The sequence below is a fragment of the Onychostruthus taczanowskii genome, unplaced genomic scaffold, assembly GCF_017590055.1.
Source record: "Onychostruthus taczanowskii isolate IOZ18803 unplaced genomic scaffold, ASM1759005v1 scaffold38, whole genome shotgun sequence".
Classification (NCBI taxonomy): domain Eukaryota; kingdom Metazoa; phylum Chordata; class Aves; order Passeriformes; family Passeridae; genus Onychostruthus; species Onychostruthus taczanowskii.
Genome location: NW_024501237.1, coordinates 3,926,906 through 3,949,179, shown reverse-complemented (window position 1 = coordinate 3,949,179; position 22,274 = coordinate 3,926,906). Strand labels below are relative to the sequence as shown.

The following is a 22,274-nucleotide window of genomic DNA, read 5'->3' as shown; positions in this document are numbered from 1 at the left end:
TTTTGAGAAGAAACAAAATTCTCCAGTAAGTATACTGCTGAAGTAAAAGAGTTCAAAGGGGATCAACAGCATTTTATAAAAGGCAAATTGAAATAGAAATCTACGAGATCCTCTTTTGAGGAACAGCAGGGACCAAATCTCAATGAAAATCCCTTCACAAGTATCAGCGTCCCCTACCCTGTCCCACTGGGTAGGGATGGGGTTTGCCTGCCTCCCTGGGAGGCCCAAGGCCATCACCAAACCTGGCAGCCCTGAGGGCTCCCATCCTTGTAGCCCAGCTCCTGCACTGCCAGGTATGACTGCAACCAAAATCCTGTGTCACCTCTCTGCTCACCTCAGGCAGACAGAGCTGTGCTCAGTGGCTTCCAAGGGGCAGAGGAGCTGTGCTGACCTGAAAGGTGAGCTGGATATTGCAGTTTAATGTGACTGCTAATCAGGAGGCTTTTCATGCCTACTAAGTAAATGTCCCTATTTACTTTAAATAAAACTATTAGAAGAGCCAAAACAAAAATACCTATCCAGAGTAAAGCAGACAATACTAACTGTGAAAGTGATACTGCTGCAGAAAATATGATGTAGCCCATTTTGCAAGGTTGCTAAATTATGTATTACTAAGAGTGGCACACAGTCACCTATTAATACATCTAGAGCCCTTTGTTGCCCTATTATCAATAACAAACCTTCTGCACTATTTTGGGAAATGACCTTTCTCCACAGCCCGGTGTAGCACGAGCCAGGAACCTCCTGAGCTGTAATTCCAGCTCCACCATTGACTTGCTGCACGGTGAGGGAAAGTTGCTTTAACCTCCCAGGTGCTGTTTCTTTTTCCTGTAAAGCTGTAGTGACACTGGCCTACCCCTCAGCTCAGTGGAGTGCCTTACTAAGTTCAAATATTTGAGCAGACCTTTGGGGATGCAAAATGCCAGATCAGTGTGACACATTGCTGCAGCTGCTTAAGGATATTAACAGTGCAGAAATTCAGCTGCAGCTGGAAGAACGTATTGTGCAGAGCTACAAGGCTCTCTTTTCACAGGTGAGAATTTATAGCCACCAGCTTCAGGCTACAAATCACCACCCAGTAACTTGTCAGTGTTTTCAAGCCAGAGTTTCTTTCTCAACTCGCAAGAAAGAAAATCTCAGCGCTTGGTCCCACCTACCTGGCAGCAGGATTCAGGGTAATGTTCACAACCCACATAATGCTAAAGGATACACCTAAAATAACAGCATACAGGAACCACAGGATGAGAATTACTGGGACGAGAGGAACACACAGCAGATACTCAGTTTATGCAGCCTGGGACATCTCAAATGTCGAAAAAAAAAAAAAAAAGCTGGGTTATAGTAAGTTCCAGAGACTGAAAAAATAGAGCAGAGAGAGCAGAGACTGTAACAACACCAGCTCTTTCTCACTCACTCTAAATAAATAAAAAGTCATGACTAAATGAAGTCATTCTGAAAACATGAATTATTTCATATTTCATTTGCTTTGGCAGAATATTCCCAGGCTTAATCCCCTCAAGCTGCAGGAACAGGTGGAAAACACTAACAAAATACAGGAACGTGCATAAGCACACAGTGCAACTATAGGAAGGCTACATTCCCAACTTAGAAAAAAAAACAGTCACATAACTCTTTTCCAAGGGGCAGAGATCAATTTGTTTTCAACACCTCACTTCTCTCCTGTGTTGTTACAAAAGATACCATCAGTATTTGAGAGTTGTCTAATAACCGTCTTTAATAATTTAACCAACAGTTTCCAAATAAAATTTACTTTGTGGCTTGAAACCCATCCTGCTAGAGGAAATTCCACTTCAATTCCATTGTAATTGACATCACTACTCAAATTCTTAAATCTGCATCTCTAGTTCTTCAGAAATGAAGTTTCACAGCCTGGAAGATTTAACCTGAAAGCCACACCACCACGCCCATATTTACATTAGGAAGTTCCCAGGGTGAGCACTGTTCTTCCATCAGGATGATCCTCAAATGCCCTTTAACAACTCCTTAACTATTATTTAAAAGCCCTTTGTTTTACAGACAGAGAGCAATACATTTGGCATGGAAGCTTAAGCATGACATGATTCAAGTTTATAAGGATTAAATTACAGCAGCTATTGCAATCCATGTTTGAATTTAATATTTAATATGTCTCTACTGACAGATTTCATTTACTCATCCTAATTAACAGTGCCCAGAGACTGCTTTTTCACCTTCTTCAGACTGAACTACGGCCAAATGTGAGCCCTGGGGTGGGGCACAGGCATCCCTAAGGCAGCAGAGGTGGCGGCGGCCGAGCGCTGCCATACAGCACCATCTAAGGGCTCTCCACAAGTACTGCCGAGGGGATGTATGGAATGAGACCTATGGATTGGCTCCTGGATGCTCCCAGCCAGCTGCCAGGCTCTCAGCACACACCAGTGTCACCACAGCAAAACTCTCTGAGCAACTGTTTCCTCTCGGAGTCACTGCCTCTGATTCATCAGGAATCATCTGGAAAAAAAGATTACCGAAAGCTGTCCGAGGAATAATTTTCAGAACAAGATTTACCTCTGTCATCAGCAGCAATTTGTTTCTCTCTGTGGCAATCTCTTGGCATGCAGACAAGGTGGTTTGTTACAAGCACTCTAGATTAAGCACAGGAGGAGAGAATGTTATGGCTTCAAGATTTAGAAAGTGAAACACAAGAGTAGCTTTAGTTCTATCCAGTTTGTACAGTATTTAAATCTCTATTTCAGCTTTTCCAGGCAATTTTTTTTCCTTCGTAATTTATACAAGTCTTGCTCATAAAAATATCTTCTTTTGGAGTGGTTTTGTGATCCAATCTACATAAGGAAATACCACACTAACCTGAAGATCCACTTAGTCCAGCCTTAATCTCAAGAAACACCCAATAAAGAAAAAAAAAAAACAAAACTATGAAAGCAAAAGTATTCAGACTGTCCCACAGAAATGCCCTTGCATGTTAGATGTTCACTAAGGTTCAATGTTCAAAAATGTTAGATGAGAGCTATTCAGACTAGACTAGTTTACAAGGTTTGTGCCTGTCTCCACAGCTATGTTTTCTGAGATGAAAGAATTGGCAATGGGCCAAACAAGATAATTTTAATTATCCTGGTTTCCCTCTGAAATTTCCTGTCCCGTTGCATATGAAGTTTACCACCCCAAAAAAGGAAAACTAACCTGCCAGGCAGGACGGACCTCAGGCAGCCTTTATTCTAGGACCTTATTCCATCACGTGTAGGCACATGCTCCACTGCTGACCTCTCCTGACCTCAGGGTGTGGAGAAGCAGCAGCATTTCTAACATGGAAGGAATTGTGGTGTGGTGAAAATGAGTGTCTGGAGCAGCGTCTCCAGCTAAACTGAAAGCCACGTGCAATGTGCAAGACATGAAACTGGGACTTTCAACACATCATAATTCAAAATAACTCTTTAATGTCAGTACAGAAATAAAGCATTCAGTGACTTTTAGTCATACTAGTGCTGCACAGTAGCCATGCTCTGCTCCATTGTTGCAGACGTGGAAATGACAGTACTAAACAGTCCCACATTAAAGACTCCTTCATTTCTAAGAATGTCACATTCTAATGGATAGTGACAAGGAAAAGTGAAGGGCAACAATATTTGAAGTCTGAAACATTAATTTTCAAATCGAATCAGTTTCTATTGCCACTGCACGCAGAAAGAACCAGTCAGGTTGTAAGTGCTGCATCATAGCACTCATCAATAACAAAAAAGGGGTTTTTTTTTACTTTTACTGAAACTGTTTCTAAAAGCTTATTGATCTTGACCAGAGTTCCCCACTTCTCCTGTAAATCAGAAGTTAAGAACATTACTTCAGCCCCTTGTTTTGAGTCCTGCAGATATCAGATATTAGCAGCTGTTGTTCAGTGAAGACAGACAAATCATACTCACAGCTCAAAATAAAGAAATCCTGTTTGGGTGAACACAATTTGCTCTGTTCATCAAGCAAGCAAGGGCATGAAAAGTCATTCCTCTCAGCCTCAGATAGCAGTCAGGATTTCCAAGTAGATAATTTTGTTGAGATTCTTGCAATATAAATAAAAAAGAACAATATTTGCAATGTAATTCCCATTCCCATTTGCTGATTATTTTACTTGATTGAGCTCTGCCAGATACCATGCACTTGCCATGCTTTTGACGTGGCATGTAGGGCAGAAACAAGTTTCTTATGCAGCTGCCTGCTCTGAAATGAACATCTGGTCTATCTGATCTCAGTTTTACAATTACAGCAATATTAGTGCTCTCCATGAATTTTACAAGATTGGGATAGCTGAACAGCAGAGCTTCTCTTTAAACTTCAGAAGAGGAGGGACACCAGAGCATAACAGGCTTGTGAAACACATGCTGACCTTTTAACAGATTGACCTGTAGTGCTCTGAAAAGCCACCAATGAACAGAGGGGAGAAGTCAGTACTGGAGGTGACAGAGTGGAAAGGAGAAAACCACCACACTGGCAAGGTACAGTGACCTTGTGTCCATAAGCATAAAGGTGGCTCAGGATAACAACATTTCTGGGGGAAAAAATATACAAATACTCAGTTGTTTCTTACTCAGATCTAGGTGTAAAAGACAAGCATCTAAGCAACAGTAAAAGCTCCTGGTCTAAGCTTCTGATGTGCTAAGGCACATTAAATGTTGCAGCTTCTGGTGTCACTAAAGAGTCTTTGTCCAGTCAGACTAACAATTTAAGGTGAAACAAGTAACTTACTCCTTGCTCTCATTTTCCAGGCTTTGCTAGATGTGATCAGATAAAGGCAGACATTCAGTGCAGACCCTCAATCATTTTCAACCACGTTCAATACCACTTCTGGTGCAGTTTGTGAAATCTTTTCTAAAAGACATAAGCCAATAAATTCTTAGCACCCTAATTTCCATTTCTATGGATTATTTTGCCTACTTTGAAATACTAGGAAAGCTTCTCTAAATAAGAACAGATCTTACTGCGATGGCTGAAGTCTTTCTCCTTCCATGAGAGGAGGCTCTGACATCACAGTCTGGGAACCAGCTTAACTCCTTTTCCTGAAAAGAGGCAGAATACATCTTAGTATAGTTGACTTGTCCCTGTATTTCCCATCCTCCAAATCTTTCTAGGACGGTGCCTGCTTTATTCTAAGATTTGATGAGAGAGAGAAAGAGGAGTAAAGGGCAAAGGTAACCAAGAGGTCAAGAAGAGATGCTTTCCCTCAGACACTGCTAACAAGGCACAGCACAGGAGTTTCACACGGCTTAAGAAACCCTTGTTCCCCGCTGGTGAGCTCCGTCCAAGCCCGGGTTCACCGAGGTTACAGCAAAAGAAAAGGTTGTACTTTTGTTGATCAACGCTGCTAAGCAACAAGTCATAAAAACCAACATCACCCTTGTCTTCTGCTGGCTGCAATTAGAGAACTACAAACAGGATCACAGATTGAGGGCCGGGAGAAAACCTTTAGCAGCGTGAGTGTGCACTGCTCCCAGCCACGCAGCTCGCGCAGCAACTTCTCATTAGACACACACCGGCATCCCCAGCCATTGCAGCCTGCGCAGGGCAGGGCAGGGCAGCCCTCTGAAGCTGTAATAGCCTTTGGCTTCTCATAGCTTGCAATCTTTAGGCTGTAGTGGTCACTTTCAATTGAAGAAACAAAGCGGAAGTGTTGTCAGCCCCTGATTAACGTCACGAATATTTGAGTCATGTTAAAAGGTGCATAACTAAAGCTTTTATAGGCTACTCCACCAGTGGAAGAGATGTAAGAGGAAATGAAAACATAGTGACAGAGCAGGAACTCACTTTGCCACAGCATTTTAAGGAAGAATACAGCAATCTTATCATGCATTCTGAAAGGTGAAGCTTTTAAGTTGTTAAAAGTAAATAAACTTTTACTCAAATTACAAGAACTTCTAACTATTCCCCACTTTGAGCACAATTACAAATAAACCCACCTAGTGCCAAAGGACAAGCATCACGTGGTCCCATGCAGCACACAAATCCAAAAGATAGGAACAGGAGCTGAATTTATAATTTTTGTAAGCCTCACACAGCAAACTGGCAGTCACATCAGTTTCTGTGACTTCACAGTGAATTATCCAAGATAATTCTTATGCTCCTGTGGGAAGAAAAATAGAGAAAAATATGCATGCCTCTTGCTGCTCCATAATGTACCTTCTCCATACACTGTCACGAATGCCAGCCCCTCTTTTCCTGCCTTGCTCATCAGCTGAACCATACTTTAGCATGACAGGAGGGAACAGAGTATGTCTGTCATCCTTCCATTCTAAGTATGGACTCTAGTTGCTTCTGAGTTCTTAATTTTGGAATTTTTATTCTCAATTTAGAAATGCTGGTAATATTCCATTATGGGGGGAGGGGGTGGGTTACTTTTAAATAAACTGTAAGGAATGTGGCTGTGGAGTAGCTGAACTGGTTTTCGGAAGAATCCTGTTGCTAGTCAGTCTGTGCACTGATGACTGTCCAGCTCTTCAGGGGAACACACTAATGTTTCCTTAAATACATTCTTTACCAACCTTTGTTCAATCTTCCATCAAATTATAAATGTTTTAGAACAGTCCAGCAGGAATAGTTACAGAAGCACTAAACTCTGTAAAAACAGAGAATGTTGTTCCCATTTTAACTCATAGAGTATGTTACTTATTGACTGTGCATCCAAGGGGGAGCAACAGAGCACTCTGAGAAAGGAAAATAAAGGGGAAATAAGGATGTTTGTACCAGTACAGAGCAAGTCAGTAATTGAATCTTGCCACAATACAAAAGAAAACTGTAGAAAGGGAAGTGCGTACAGTTTTTAAAAAAGTTCCTTTGCATTCTTTAGCTTTACTCAACTCCTATGCCCCAAAATCTCAAACAGCCAACACATTTCAGATTTCACAAATAAGCAATATGTGTGAGGAGAACATAAAGGCTGAAGCAGCATGCACAACAGGAAGTAATGCATTCACAGAAGGCGAGGGCAGATTAGATATCAAAGGAAAGTTTTTTATTACTTAAAGCAGGACATTACAACAGAACAGTAGTCAGGAAGGGGTCACTGGGTCCTGTCACTGAAAACAGAGAGATTAGATATGAAAGGAATAAGTCACACTAAGAGCATGAACTTGCTAAGAGCATTTTTTCAACCTTAAGTAACGTGGCTGTAAATATATGTGGGGCTCAGAGTAAAGATTATTGAACTGTAACCCTTACACTCTCTGACCTGCTCCAGAGTCTTGGGTAAATCACTTGATCTCACCACACTTGTTTTTGCCAGCTGTGAAACACCAGCAACATCTATTACACAGGGACCTGGGGGAAAGTTTCACACTTAGAGACAACTGCAAGACTTTGTAGAAAATGACTTTGTGTATCCTAAACAGTTTATTCCTGACCTCCCTTACTCATTTGTCTAACAGTTTGTCATACCTCCAGCTACAAACGTCCTGTTGCTATTGGCTTCTCATGAAGTTATATCATTTTCCCATACTATTCTGCAATAGCTGTGGGTTTAAGTGTAAACATGAGAGCAGCTTGACAACTCCAGAAACTAAGAATATGTCAACATCCTACTCAACAGATTTGTTTACTATCTTTTTTTCAGAAGCCTGTTTACTTGAATAACAATATTTTAATGCATTTTAGCCAAGTTCATCCCACAGAGCTAAAAATTATGAGCTGGAAACATTCTTCCCTATCTTGGGACATAGTGGATTGTTTATGGAGTTGTAGCTGACCAGCTGAAGCTCTGCAGACCTTCTGAAGACAATGCATCTGCCCAGCCCACGAGAACATGAACGAAACCGCACAGTTAACTGAGCAGCAGCTGACTCCAAAACACATCACAGCAAAATGTGACAGGCTGTAAAACAAACTATTTCATTACTACATGGAAGGCTCAGTTCATAGTTTGCACAGGACAGCTTTTCAGTTTGGTAGGGGAATCACTAAAAAACAAAAGAGAGACCCCCATTTACTGTTTCGTTTCCAAAGATTCCTTTCAATATAAGGATATTTCTCCATCTACTGAAGCATGAGGCATAACTGAACACATAAAGAAGGCAAATCAGATTTTCATTTAATGCTCTGCTTTAAAAGGAAAATGCAGTATGAAGAACCTGCCATTGTACTTCTGCTAAGAGTTCATTTGTAAATTAACAATATTACAAAAGAAGCAACAAAATGAGAAAATAACGATAGCCCACGGCTTGAGTGGATCAGTAGATCTGCGTCCAGAAAATAAATACTGAAGAAGCCATAAAACATACTCTGCATGAGCAGGTGTCATTTAAACAAAGCTGTAGTTCTGTTTTACTTGCTTGGCAGCTCATGTATAACAGACAAGGAAAACAGCAGTCCTGACAGAAGCAGCAATGGCCATAATAAGGGTTTAATCTAGCAGATAAACACAAATGAGGTCACCTCAAAAACTGCCACCTGAAACAAAGGGACTATCAAAAAACTGAGAACTCACTAGTTAAAATGCTGCTGCTCTCATTAATTCGCTCCCCACTTGACTGTCATTTCTTCTACAAGGTACCACGAAATACAGTCAGTACTTAAAGCTGAAAGGACTCAAAGGCATTGCTCTTGGTTTGGGGCACTCTCTGTCATATTCAATAGAGGTTGCTTAAATAAAAAAGAAACTGTAAGCACTGCATTTGTCTCACAATTCAGCATGGTCATGACAAAGTCACTGTGCTTCTGCCACTCCATACATTCCTTCAGCTGCCTCTGCAACTGACTGCAGCAACCCCACAGTAGAGATTAAGAAACAGGAGTAAGTGGTCAGAAGTTCTGACAATTGAGGTGGTGGAAATCACTAACACAGGCTACACCAGTGCAAACTTTCTTGCCAAGGAAATGCCTCAGCTGTATGGCCCCCAAAACACCACAATGCCCTTCCTTAGTGTTTCATGGCAAACAGTGCCCAGCAGGCAAAAACTGGGATCACGATATAACGACTGGGACAAGGGAAATGAAGAGGAAAAAGTATTTTGAGGGGAAAAAAAACCCTGAACAAATACAAACACCATGAAGGTAAAAAGAGGATTTAAGTAAGCCAATTCACTGCTATACTGGAATTGGGTTGCCAGAAGCCAAACAGGTGAAATTGAGCTAAAGTCACCATACCTTTCACATACATGTCCAGAAAATCAAAACTGAAAATTATCACTTCCAATATATTTCTTTAAAAATTAATTTATCTAAATACCAACAGGCTCACATATTCTCCTGTTTTACTGGTTTTACTGTCAGATCTCCAAAAATCAGCATTTTTCCACTTTATCCTTCACATTTAGTGGGTACCAGATGAGCTCTGCTTTCTAGATCATAGATCAGGAAAATGTTTCCTCCAGATTTTTCTCAAGGGAAAATAGAAAATAAAAGTGCTTTTGGTTGGAAGTAGTCCTGTCTTCTGCAAGAGATAAAGAAAAAATACCAAACATGACTGGCCATTTTGTTTGAATACAAAAAACCTAAGTCAGATTAAAAAACCACAAAACATTGTTTTTAGAGACAAATTGCTCTAGTATAAAGACATTTGCTATTAAAATATCATGGGTAGCATTTGTCCAGTCTGATGTCTGCATGAAAAAAAAGTCTAACTACATTTTGCTTTTTAATAAAACATCTATTTTGAAACCAGATGGTTAAAATTCCCTTATCCTACTGTACAGTGCATAATAACTAACTACAGCTTCCAAAGAGGGACCAAACACCACTATGTTCTATTTATATGCATACTATTTATTTAAAACTAAGGCTGTGGTCTGGTGCTGTCAGGCAGTGCAATGTTCTTGCTGTCACTCAAGGTGAGGAAAGAAAATGCAATCCATTCTGGCAACAGCTGTTGCTATATTAGAATGGAAAGCTGCAGTGTCAACTGCTCTGAGATGACCCCACAACCAGAATCGAACCCTGCACCACCACAAACCTCACTCTCCTGCCCTCCCCAGACCCAATCATTTTACATGGGCATCCAGTTTTTATCAACAAATCTAAGGCATGCAGAAATAGAAGATTTGGAAATTTATTTTTTTCCAATAGTGTGTAGTAATCTCTTAGTGAGTGTTTAGATTTGTCATGATCACTGCATATACAGAATCCAACAGAATTCTTTTGCAGAGTACTGGATAGTTTTTCTATTCATTTCTGCTGCAGCAAAACATCTGAATCCACACATAGAAAAAGTGCATTTAATGTTCTCGTTTACATAAAGCACCCAAAAGAATAGAGTAGAAAACAATGCTTAGAGACCATCCTTGAATGCCTTCAGCAGCAGGTCTGCTGCCAGCCCAGGAGACAAGACTCCGCTAAGAACTTTTTCCTCCAGAAGTGGGATCTTATCCTTGACTGCCAGGTGACTCCGGAAATGCTGCAGCATGTTTTCCTGGATGAGGTTCCACATCCACACTTTCTGCTGTTTCCGTCGCTTGGCGAGCAGCTCGCCGCTGGTGAGCGCGAGGTCGCGGAACTCGGTCATTTTGTCCCACATTTCCGAGATGCCCTCGCCGGTTTTGGCGGAGATGCGCATTACCTGGTGGATTCAGAGGAATTGCCAAAGCCAAGTTAGCTGCTGGCCTGGAGGCTTCCACTACTGGATCAGGGAGATTGCATGGAAATTAAGAAATGTGTGAGGGAAGCTTCCTTCAATACTCATTTCATGAGGCTCTAAGCATTTCTGTGCCTTCTCCCACAGCCTCCCCAAAAATGTGGGATTCTACTAACTAGAAATGGACTCTGAGATCCATACTATTTGGGATATTTGTCCAGTTGCTTGTTAGGAGAATCATTTTCAGCAAGTCCTTCAGCTAAGAGGCACATTATTGCTCTTTCACTCAAATGTAGAGTTAAGTGCATATTCTGGTAGCTCTTCTTTTGCACTTAAAATATGCCAGAAACAAGGGGGTTTTTGGTGGTTTTTTTCTCCTTTGCTTTTCAGACCAGGAATTAATTTTGCCAATAATATTTCAGAAATCCAGCACAGTCTTTCAAATTGAACAGCCCGTTTTTTGTTGTTTTTTTTTTTTTTTAAAAAAAACCTTCTCCCCTTTTCCACACAGAAAAGAAAGGCTAATCCTCAGGTAGCCCAGCTGATTTAAACTCAACTTAATGGGTCAATTTCAACTCCAGGGTAGAACAAACCTCCTTTACAAATGGTTTATTTATAAAGGAAGTGAGACTGTGTGTGTGCTTATTCTATTACACATATTAAAAACTAGCACTGAATCTTCTTAAAAATCCACAAAAACACTTTTAGTAGATAAAATACAGCATCAAAACTGAAGACTCACAGGATGACAATTCCAATTATCTAGCCATTTTTATTATGTGAGAAACTAAAAAAAATTAAAGCAATAAAAGAAACGTGAACAAGTGAAAGAACAAAGATAATCACAGACTTCAGAGTTATAACAGAGGGAGAAGTAGATTAAGGGAAATTTTTAGATATGCACAGTTTGCAAAAAGCAAGTAAAGTCTGCACCACTCCTGATGTCAGCAATGCCTCTGCTAGTGTAGAGACTGCAGCTCAAGGCAGAAATCCTGGGAAGAAGGACTGGCTTTGCAGTGTTTCATGTGGCACACCTTGAGATCAGAGGTGAGGCACAGAGAGCAGCAATCACCTCTCCAGCACATGGAGACTAAAGAACCAAGTGCAATTTTTAAAAAGAGCCCAGGGAGACTAGGACAGCTAGATGAGAATATACCAATCTTCACTCATTCATCACTTTTTCTGGGAGGGAAAAATACAAAAAACCCCTAAACACATCACCAAAACCCAAACCAGACCCAAAGAGCCCCAGAAAACACAGGGAAGTCCACAAACCTTTGGCCTCCAAACCTTCGAACGCTTGCGAAGCAGCTTCATGGCACTGATGTACTCAGCCTGGATCCTCCGGGCAGGCACTACTAAATCACCATCAGCCTTATTGATAGCAACCAGGTCTGCCATCTCAATGATGCCCCGCTTGATGCCCTGAATGCAACAGGGACAGAAATCAGGAGTACCCAGAGGGGCTGTGACATGCTGATTCATCACAAAAAGCAGGTCAAAATGCTTTGGTAGTTCCTAGTTTTCTCCCCCAAAATATATGTAACTAGTAAACATGTCAAAGTTAAGCTACAGAGTATCAAAAGCTTACGTCCTAATAATTTTAAAATCAGAAAGGGAGCTTAACTGGGCAGTAAGTGAATGACACTGAAAATACTTAACAGTATAATGGACAAAACACTATTGATATGGACTTTCTGCACAGATACTACATGCTGAATTTAAGTTTCTCTTTCTAGTCCCAGGTAGTAACCAATAAGAGAAACTGAAAAATACCTGTAATTCATCTCCACCCGCAGGTGGTAGCAGTAATATAAACATATCAACCATATCAGCCACAGCAAATTCTGACTGGCCCACACCTAAAAAATTAAATTCAGAATTTACCATTTACTACAAACTTTCAGTCCCATTAATGGCAATAATTGTGACAGATCCCAGCACTGTCCCACAAACAAATCCCACTAACAAAACAAAGACAACAGGAAACAGAACAGTTTAGTAAAAGACATACAGGACTAGAAAACAAGACAGAATGAGCATTTGTGTTCAAGCAGTTACCATGTATGAAAACATGGGTAAAAATCAAGGCAGAGGTATGCAATTATTAGCACAGCTTATTTTCATATCACAACAGGACATCAAAGCAAACCCTAAGCACATACCTACTGTTTCCACAAGAACAACATCGTAACCTCCTCCTTCACAGAGCAGAATGGCTTCATTTGTGGTCCTTGTGACACCTCCCAGTGTCCCACTGGTTGGAGATGGTCTGATGTATGCATTCATGTCCCTTGACAACTCAGTCATCCGTGTTTTATCACCCAGCAGGGAACCTTAATGTTAAATTATTTCAGAAGTACAACAAAGTCAAACTCCCCCTGCTCCCCACCAACAAATGAGTGAGAAAAGACAGGTCTCTTGTACAAAGTCAGCCAAATAAGAATATCCTATTCTTATATCAGCTGCTCAAGACTTAGCTGAGGACTAGGAAGCTACTGTCTGCTTCTTCTACTTCTCAGAAGCTGGAAAGGCCTCACAGGCAGACCCTACTGCTACCAAATATGAAGAATCTGTGCTAGGTCAGAATGAATTCCACAACTCCTGAATGGCTTTTTGAAGCCTACACACATCAGGCCACGCAGCTGACTCTTGTCTGCTCCTGTCCAAAGGGACAAATCTCTGCATTATGATTCTGGCTTGCCTTGATGCAGGATGTTCTGTTTTAAGGGAGCTGACATGTGTCCCTGCCTTCCTTCTACTCAAACAAAGTAGAACAAAACAAAAAAAATCTGCAAATCAGATTCAGCGAGATCTACACACACTCCAAAAGATGAGAGATGCTCAATTCACCCAACTGTTGCAGTCTTGCTGTCACATTTTGCTCCTCCTCTGATGCATCCTGAAGGCATGCATCAAAGAACACAGTCCATCTTAGCTCCATGTCAATGCTCTAGTTATTTCTTTATAAATAGTTACACACCTCTAACAGCACAGAAGCTGGAAAAATTAATGCCCCTTATGGAAAGATCAAAATCAAGATTGTATTATTTGTATCAGAGATACCAAGAATCAGGTATGCTCAGCTTGTAATTTCCCTACAATTTTTTACTGGAGAGTTACAGATCACAGTAATTCTGAACAACTTCAAAAAAATTCAAATTTAGCAAAATAAATTGTAAGGCAACATTTGAACACTGGAAAAGAAGAAATCCGAAAGAATTACAACACTGATACATATTTTCCAATTTTGTATCACATACGAAAAAATATGAAAACTTGATTTGTTTTATATTTTACTGTTATGGGCACCAAATTTTCTTCCACTTGGCCCAAAGAGATACCTCAGTAGTTAACAAGGTATTAGAAACTTGACTCAAACTTCAATTCACACTCACCACCACTTGTACTAGAGGAAGGGTCTACAGCCAACACAGACACTTTGTGGTTTCTTTCCGTAAGCATCTTCCCAAAGCATTCTATGAAGGTCGACTTTCCAGCACCAGGAGGACCAGACAACCCTAACCAATCACATTAGGAAGAAAAAAACATTTTGTTAATCAGATAAATAATACATCTCATGAATATCATCAACATCTAGTTCATAACAATTAATACTTTAACACAGCATCACAACAAAAGCAAATAAAAGCTATGCCAAAACAAACTAGGAGCTTGGCAACACAATAGCACTTCACCACCCCTCATCCTATTGACACTAACATAACACTGGGTTTATTCACATCTATTTCTTCCCCTCCAAATAAAATTACTTCTACTGTATGACTTATCCTTCAGAACTTTCAAAATGTTATACACTAGAATTGGATTTTTCAGATTTACTACAAAAGAAACACTCCAAAAGGAAAAAGCAAGCCTGTACCTTGAAGAGCTCTTCTTTCCAAAAAATAAGGCCACTTATTTGCATGTCAAAGCTCACAAACTAAGATTAGCACCAAACTTCTCTCACTCCCATGCCCCAGTTCTTGCTCTTACTACCTTTGAACAGACAGGAGAGATGACAGCAGGGCATGACACATGTTAGCAGTCCTTCGCTTTGTAAGGGAAAAAATATTTTACGGCTTCCAGGAGAAGCAGGTTCAAGTCTCCTTCAGCTGAAAATCAAACTGCTTAACAGAGAGCCATAAAACAGGAAGGTGCATGTTCTTATGAAGACTAAAAAAGGGATTCAGGAAGTGTTCAAGAAAACACCTTTGGGAAAAGACCAGGTGTGCTACACAACATCTTTCCCTAAGTGCAGGTAACATCTGCATCAATCTGCAAACTAACTAATGTTTCACCTTATAACGGTTGCACAACCGACCCTGAATAACACACTCCCAAGAAGCAATGATAATTTCTAAAGCATTTTCAAAAGCATTTTTCATCTCAAGCCATAATTCCACCGGACAACAGAAGTAATCTAGATTGGTTATAAACCACAAAAAAATAACAATCCAAGACTACAGACCACAAACAACAGTGATAATAAAAGGTGAGGAGAGTAAGCAACTACTAGACAAGACATAAAAGGACTAACCCACTCTAAAGGCAAGTGGCTTTCCTTGATTTAACTTTTCTTGTTCCCTGTGGTAGGATAATACCTTCTGAAGGAGCACCTGGGCTACTTTCTTCTTCCTACTCTGAGTTGATTCTATGAGTGTAATGGCTTCGGCTAAGCAGGCTCTGTGGCCCTGGATTAGCCCCTGGTAAAGTCTGTCTACAAGTCTCTGCTCCCGGTCAGAAAGTCCCTCTGCTTGCTGCTCAGGGGCTGCTTGCTGGCACAGCGCTCTCCTGCAAGCATTTGATGAACAAATCCATTTTGTATGACAGCCGTGCACTGGCCCAAGAGACTCAACGCCCAGGAAACCTGCTCGGGAAGCGAAGCAAAAGTTCATGAAGTAAGTTCTTCTGGAGAAATAGCAATGAGGGAATCTCAGCAGCAAAGAGGGGATCTTCATCTTGTTTGGAGCTAAAAATACCAGAGCTGTCAGTTCAATTCTGTTTGCAGACACCCTGAAGAGAAGGAAAAACATTTTTACTTTCCTCAAAGCACTTGTGAGGACTCAAATTAAATTTATGCACACCCGTGATCATCAGCTTTATCTGTACCCACTGCCTCCAATAAAAAAGATGACCGTCCTCTTTTCCCACCAACCAAGACACAATAAAAACATGCTACAGAATGAAAAGCACAGCATCTCTTTATTAACATACTTCATAAATGAAAATATCAAAAAAGCACTTTTAAATAAGCCTCTGAGAGCACACTACAAATCCAGGAGCAATTAATCCTTACGCTTATGGAAACCGCGGTACATTCTAGTTTGACGGGCCATTTTTAGGCCTGTTTTTAACAATTATTCGGGATGAGGGCATTTTGGCACTTATATCCATCAGAAGGAGGAAAAACGGTGGGGTGGAGGAGAGCTCGGACACAAGAACATTTAGCAATAAACAGGAGGAACTGAAGCCTCCCCGAGGCGCCCGGGCGGCCCCAGCCCCGCTCCCGCTGCGCCACCTCCGCCCAGGGCGGCCGCTGAGGGGACCAGGGCCCGGGAAACGCCGCCATTCCCGGCCGCTGCCCGCCATTCCCAGCCATTCCCGGCACCTACCGGAGCCGCCCCGCTCCGCCCCGGGAAATGACGCCCTCAGGCTGAGCCGGAACCAGCTGCCCCGCCGGGGAGGGCCGGGAAAGGCGTGAATGCAGCCGGGAAAGGAGGATGCCGAAGCAAGGAGGGACCCCGCCATTGCCCGGCCTCCCAAAGCGAGGGGTCAAGGCCTCAAGGCTCGGGTCTGGCCATTCCATGAGTAACGCAAACTTCCATGGCCGTGGAGTCACAGTCTGCCTGCCCTGACCTTGCAGTGATCGATGTTTTAAATCATCTTTTCCCTCTTGATTTAGAGGTATCCGCTCTGAATCCAAGCATGGCGATTACTAGTCCTCCCCCTTCGTTTCATACACCAGGAAGGGAGAAGAAATGCTTAAATCCCCACACGTGCTTATTTTCACGTTTATTTTCAGCCTTATTAAAACCTCCTCTTTAAAATTTAGTTTCCTGTCGTGGAAGGTTGCTTTATCGTGAGACGGGGTTTGTTTTGCTTCCTTATTTTTTTTTTTTTAATTATTACTATTTCTCCAGTCATCTCACAACCCTTTTTTCTGTCCATCTTCTTGTTACACAGATCTATTTCCAGTGAATGCAAACACACAGAATCCACTGGCTGAGCTGTTCCCAGTGCCTTGCACTGTCCTGCAAAGACTTTTTCAGTGTCATCACAGGGGCAGTGAAAGTGACAGAGTATTAAATAGCAGAAGTTTTATTCTGAACTGCTGAATGCACAATTTAATCTCGCTGCTGTTATTCCGGTCCAGAAGATGATGATACAGAGAGACCTGAACGCTTCAGGGCTAAGAAAATATGCAATTTTGTGTGTCTGTCAGCATAGGATGAAACGACAGCAGAAAGAGACAGGAAGTTCAATTTCAAAATACCCTCATGAGGTCTTTCTGTTTAACCAGGTCTTTATTCACCAGAGTTAGCCTGGATCACTATAATCTCTTCATTAACGAGCTTTCTAAGGCTCTCTGTTTCAAGTGCTGCACTTACACCTGGGTAGCACGTCCCCACTACTATTTTAATAACAGCAGAAACAACAAAAAACCCATTCTACTACTGCTTAGTTGATCCTTCAGTTTATGCTCCTTTGTGTTCTCCCAAATTGAATGCTTTTGTCAGTGACCTTCATGAACAGGCATGGAAAACTGCACATTTCATCAGTGCTGAAAAGGAGAGGGGATTGTTCAGTTCTCTATGATAACCTTGTGGACCGGAATAATAGGAGTGAGATTAAAGTGTGTGCTCAGCAGTTCAGAACAAAACTGCTGCTCTTTTATACAGCCCATCAGCTGTACTGCCAATCTGATATGGCCACAAACAGGCATGAATGTGCTGTAGAGTCATCTTCCGGCAAGAATAATTTTCAAGACTTTGCACACTGGTGAGGTCTGGAACTCCAAATTGCTCAAGTCGTCCTCTTTTTTGTTCCCCTTTCCCCCCAGCTCTGTTATTCAACAAGTTTGCTTTTCACCAGTCAGAGGCTACAGTCTCCAAATGCCAGATATGAGAGGAAGACTTCCTATTCTCTTGTCAATTATATACACCCTTTCTTTCAATAGTCTTTCATATATCAGACATTATATAGATCTGCTAGAACTATGTGCACTTCTACCACCTCTGATTTTCTTTTACTATGACCTCATCCAAAATAGGCAAAATACTCCCTTAGAGGCTGGATCATATCTAGAGTCTTCTTAATCTACATCCTGCCATACTATACAGTGTTCTTGCATTTCTCCTATGGCCTTTTAATGTATGCAACCAAAGAGGGGGGTTTTTGGTTGTTATTCCACAAAGCCCAATAAATTTTGGTCAGACTCATTGTATTTGTGCTTTCTAATCTCCAACATACAGATTTCTCTTGGCTTCTGTATTCTTTATCCCTTCATCATTAATTTACTTAACATTGTTGCTGAGCTATTCAGGAGGGTAATTCAGTAGCTTTCTGCATCAGGCTCTGTTTCTCCTTTTTCTTAAAAATTATCTTTCAAATTTGGAGTGGGGGGAGTGTGTTAGTGGACTTGAGGAATTTTAATTTCAAAATTAACTCATATTCTGTGTACGCTTTGCTTCTTTCCCCCAAGGGTGTCAGAAGAATAAAAATGCATCCCCCATAGTTATTCCATCACAGTCTGCAAACTTCTCAAAAATTTAAGAAAATTATCTGTTTTAACCTCCTTGCTGCAAATTTATCCCAGTGTTAAAGAAAAGGGTACTGCTGGTAACTCACGAAACAGCAGTCTTCCTTCTGAGCCAAAACTAAATCAAACATCCTGTAAAGTGTTATAAATATTGTGCCATGAGCTAAATGTGCAGGGAAGCACAGATATTCAGGCAAAATGTGCAAGCGAACCCAGATCATTACAAAAGAGTAGAAAAAGACCCTTCTGTAACTTCTCACAGCAGGAATAGTATTAACACTAGAATCTGCCAAATTCAACCATGCAAATTTACATTCTGTCTAAGTGGCTTCCCCTCGCAGTTTTAGTTGGATTAGCTCATTCTTTCTTTCTCTGGCAACACCGATTTCCTTGCTCTGTTCACCTCCTCTTCTTTAAGAAGACCCAAAGTAATCTTTGACATAATTAATACAATGATATTAATTGTCATCACAGACATTTCTCTACAGCAATGTGCTGTAAAAGCCAATACAAAATCACAGTCCCTGCCGTGGTACAAACTGAAACTACAGTGGTGACCAAATGACCATTTGCCCTTTATTTCAGAAGGCACCCCTCAATTTCAGTTTTCACAGAAGCGGAGAAGTTTGATCCAACCTCCTCTTCAAATCAAAACACGAAGCAAGGTAACTACTGATTACAGCCTTCCTTTCAAGAAGAAAGGCTAAGCTCTTCAAGGACAGTTTTAACACTCCAGACAAAATATACCTCCTGCCTTATCCTAAAAGATAATTGGACACCTGAAATGAAGTCACTGGAAAGCATATTCACAGCTGAACGTTTGCCTGTTGAAATGCAACTTGAGCCCAGGCCTCAGATCTGCAATCGTGGCTCAGGCAAGGAAATACCAGAAAAAAGGCCATATCCCCAAAAGCTCTGCAACTGCTACACCAACAGGTGTTTGATGACTGTGAGCATCCAAAGGTTTTTCTACAAAGGCCAGGACAGAGCAGCAGGACAGCTGCCTGGCTAGGTGTGGGGAAAACAGCCTTTCCACAGCTTCCCAGGGTCAGCCACCTACACAGCTCCATGGCTGAGCAGATTCTCTGTACCTGTGCTCCTGAGGAGCCATAAGGCTGTCAGGGCTGCTGGACCCTGAAAACCTGGAAGAAGTTGAGCTTTGGCTGAGAGACCTACAAGAGAGCATCTAAAGAAAGTAGTAGGAAAAATTATCTTAAATAATTATTGTTTTGTATTTGTGTAACATTTTTATAAACAAGGGAGGTGAAGTTTCTTCACAAAGCCTTAGAGCAGTGACTTCAGCGTTTCCTTGTTGGTATGAACTGAGCAGTGATTGCACATCAGTGAGAAATTACATCAGCCATTACAAGAAAGTTTTCTACTGCTTATGCACAAGCTTTTTAATTGTTAATGATGCACTGTCTGATGTGAAATGATTTTTAAGGGGGACAGATAAAACCATCTTTTCTTATAAAATCAACTATCTTTTTTGTAAAAAAAGGAAAGACATTTACTATATAGGCAAAACACCCAAACATTATTCATATACAACTACTGGTTGTAAAAGCCATTTAAATAATGTTCTCAAAGACGTATTCATTGTTAAAATTATAAACCTGGAAGAGCAAGTCACTTGCCAGTAAAATATTATTTCTTTTTCTTTCAATTAAAAAAGTATTTAAAAGCTTGGCTTAAAGAGTATGTTTTTCTCCATGGCCACCAATGACTCATGATATCAAAATATTTCTCATGTAGTTCATTATTACACAGTTGAAAAGGAAATCATTAATTGCTTCCAAAAATTTTCTTTTTTTTTTTTTAATACAGCAATGAAACCATACCAAGCATATTAGTAAACATAAATATAATACAATCTGACACCTGACTTTGCTGAGACACCCTCATTCCCAACTACTTTTTGCTTAAGGAAAGGCCTAATTGGTTGCAGTTTTTAAGTTCTGTAGTTGCCAAAAACTCATGCTGGAAGTCTCTGTTGTGTGGGTATTTGCTTGCTTACTCTCCAACATGCCAACAAAAGCAAGACTTTGGTCTTACAATCGAAAATTGTGTGCAAGCTAAATGTCCCATTTTTCCAGGCAGCTGTAGCAGATGTGTGTGAAAAGGACAAAAAGGGAAGATTCTGCTAAGATTCAGTGTTGTATGATCAACCCGTCCAGAAACAGAGCACAACAGCTTTCTAAAAGGCTGACTGACTCAGAAAGGGCTTGCTAAAAAGCCTGTTGGATCATACAGCGTGTCATTGCTTTACACCACAAAGTAAACAAACGCCTTCATGTAAGTACACCCTACATTTACAGAGCTTAGCCTAATGATACAAAATATTGTACCACAGAATTAAGATCAAAGAGGAATCCTTAAATAAGACAAAAAGGGAAGCAAAAAACTCCTGTGTCCAAACAACAAACCCCACTGCAATCGTAACTGATGCAGTTGCATGGGGAAAATTAACATAGAGCGTATGGAAAGAAGTCAAATATTTGTTTCAAGGACCAGCTAATAGAGGTCCAGAAGGGAAATCTGGAATCTTTTTTTCAGAAGTTGGTATTTTCATCTAATTGTTTTCCCAACTAGGTCCATGTTTAGAAAAGAATTCTACATTCAAGCAGCAACCCCATCTCAATACATCATTATATTATATTGCAAGAATAAAAATGCACTTCCTGCACTTCCCCCCCACTGGAAGTTAGCCATTAATTTATTGTCTGAAAATTTGTGTTTATCTTTGGTGCGGAGGAATAAAATTGAGAAGTAATTCCCGTGACTCTCGCCATGAGGTTTCCCTTACCTCTTCTGGCCAGAAGGGGAAGCTAGCGCTATGCGGCTGAGTCACACAGCCCGGATGGATTCTGAACACACGGGAATTCAGTTCACCATCACCATCGTAAATCTGCCCTGTTTGGCCACCTGAGGAACTTAAACATACTGAACATATATTGAGAGTGCATCCAGGAGGTTTCAGAGTGTAAAATACAAAAGCCTCTCTGCAAGCATGGGTTCCATCTCGGTTTGGAAAATTACTCACAGAAGACCAGGAGCAAGTAAGGCTGTAACCCTGTTTAGGAGTCCCTCACAGTGAGTTTTTGACTTCCAGCAGGATTTTGCTGCTGCCTTATCTCTGGTCAATGCAGCAAGTCAGGGATCTCTGGGTAACATAAGGCTTACATAGCAATGTCATCTTATTTCCCCATCTAAACCAGAAACAAAATACAAAGCATACATTTTAACCAAAATTCTGCTACTGTGTTAAAACACCTGCTCAGAGTATCAGTGTGGGAAACAAACAGAAAACTTTATAGGACACATATGAATAGTTGCATTGTTGCATTAATATTACAGGTTTTTTATTGTCTAGAATGAAGACAAGAAATCTGCAGTACTCACAGCTCAGATGGTTTGTGATTATCAGCATCCTTCATCCTTTTCAGAGCAGATTCAACTTCATTTATTTCATGTCTTGCAAGTTTAGTATGGAAGGGGATAGACTGAGGGTTTTTTGGTTTTTTTTTTCCTGATCAGCTATTCCATTTCAGTTTCTCAGCATTAAAAACCCAGCTGTTTATCTTACTTCAGCTAATCTATCAGACATGTTAGATGGCTCTTCCCACAGGGCTGTGGAAAGAAACAGCAGCAGTCAGATGCCAAAACTGTAACTAGATCTGTCCAAAATTTCTAGTTTTGTGTCTATCTGCATGTCTCTAGCCTGGCTTAGACTCAGGCTTTCTGCTATTTCTGGAAAGAAACTTCCAGGAATACTTCACTTCTAGGAACTTCCAGGAATGCTCTCTCTTACTCAGCCAGAGGCAGACTATTCAAATGGTCAGTGGATGAAACATTAAAAAAATGAACAGTCTTGAATACAAGTCTGGGTAACACACACACCCCATCCCTTGTCCCTGTTTGCCATTTATTCCAAGAGAACATATCCCTGGTGCTACCTTCTCATGAAGCAAG

At 40.9% G+C, this 22,274-nt stretch overlaps 1 protein-coding gene across 1 annotated transcript; it reads right to left on the bottom strand.

The window, feature by feature from the left end:
- Positions 1–6,968: 6,968 nt before the first annotated feature.
- MMAA (metabolism of cobalamin associated A) lies at positions 6,969–16,349 on the bottom strand. The gene is made up of 7 exons (XM_041411882.1): positions 16,156–16,349; positions 15,081–15,556; positions 13,939–14,061; positions 12,706–12,876; positions 12,317–12,402; positions 11,816–11,965; positions 6,969–10,525 (listed from the first exon to the last, which is right to left on the bottom strand). Exons 1-7 carry the CDS (start codon positions 16,347–16,349, stop codon positions 10,238–10,240), a joined length of 1,488 nt encoding a protein of 495 aa, XP_041267816.1. The 3' UTR covers positions 6,969–10,237.
- Between the last annotated feature and the right edge of the window lie 5,925 nt (positions 16,350–22,274).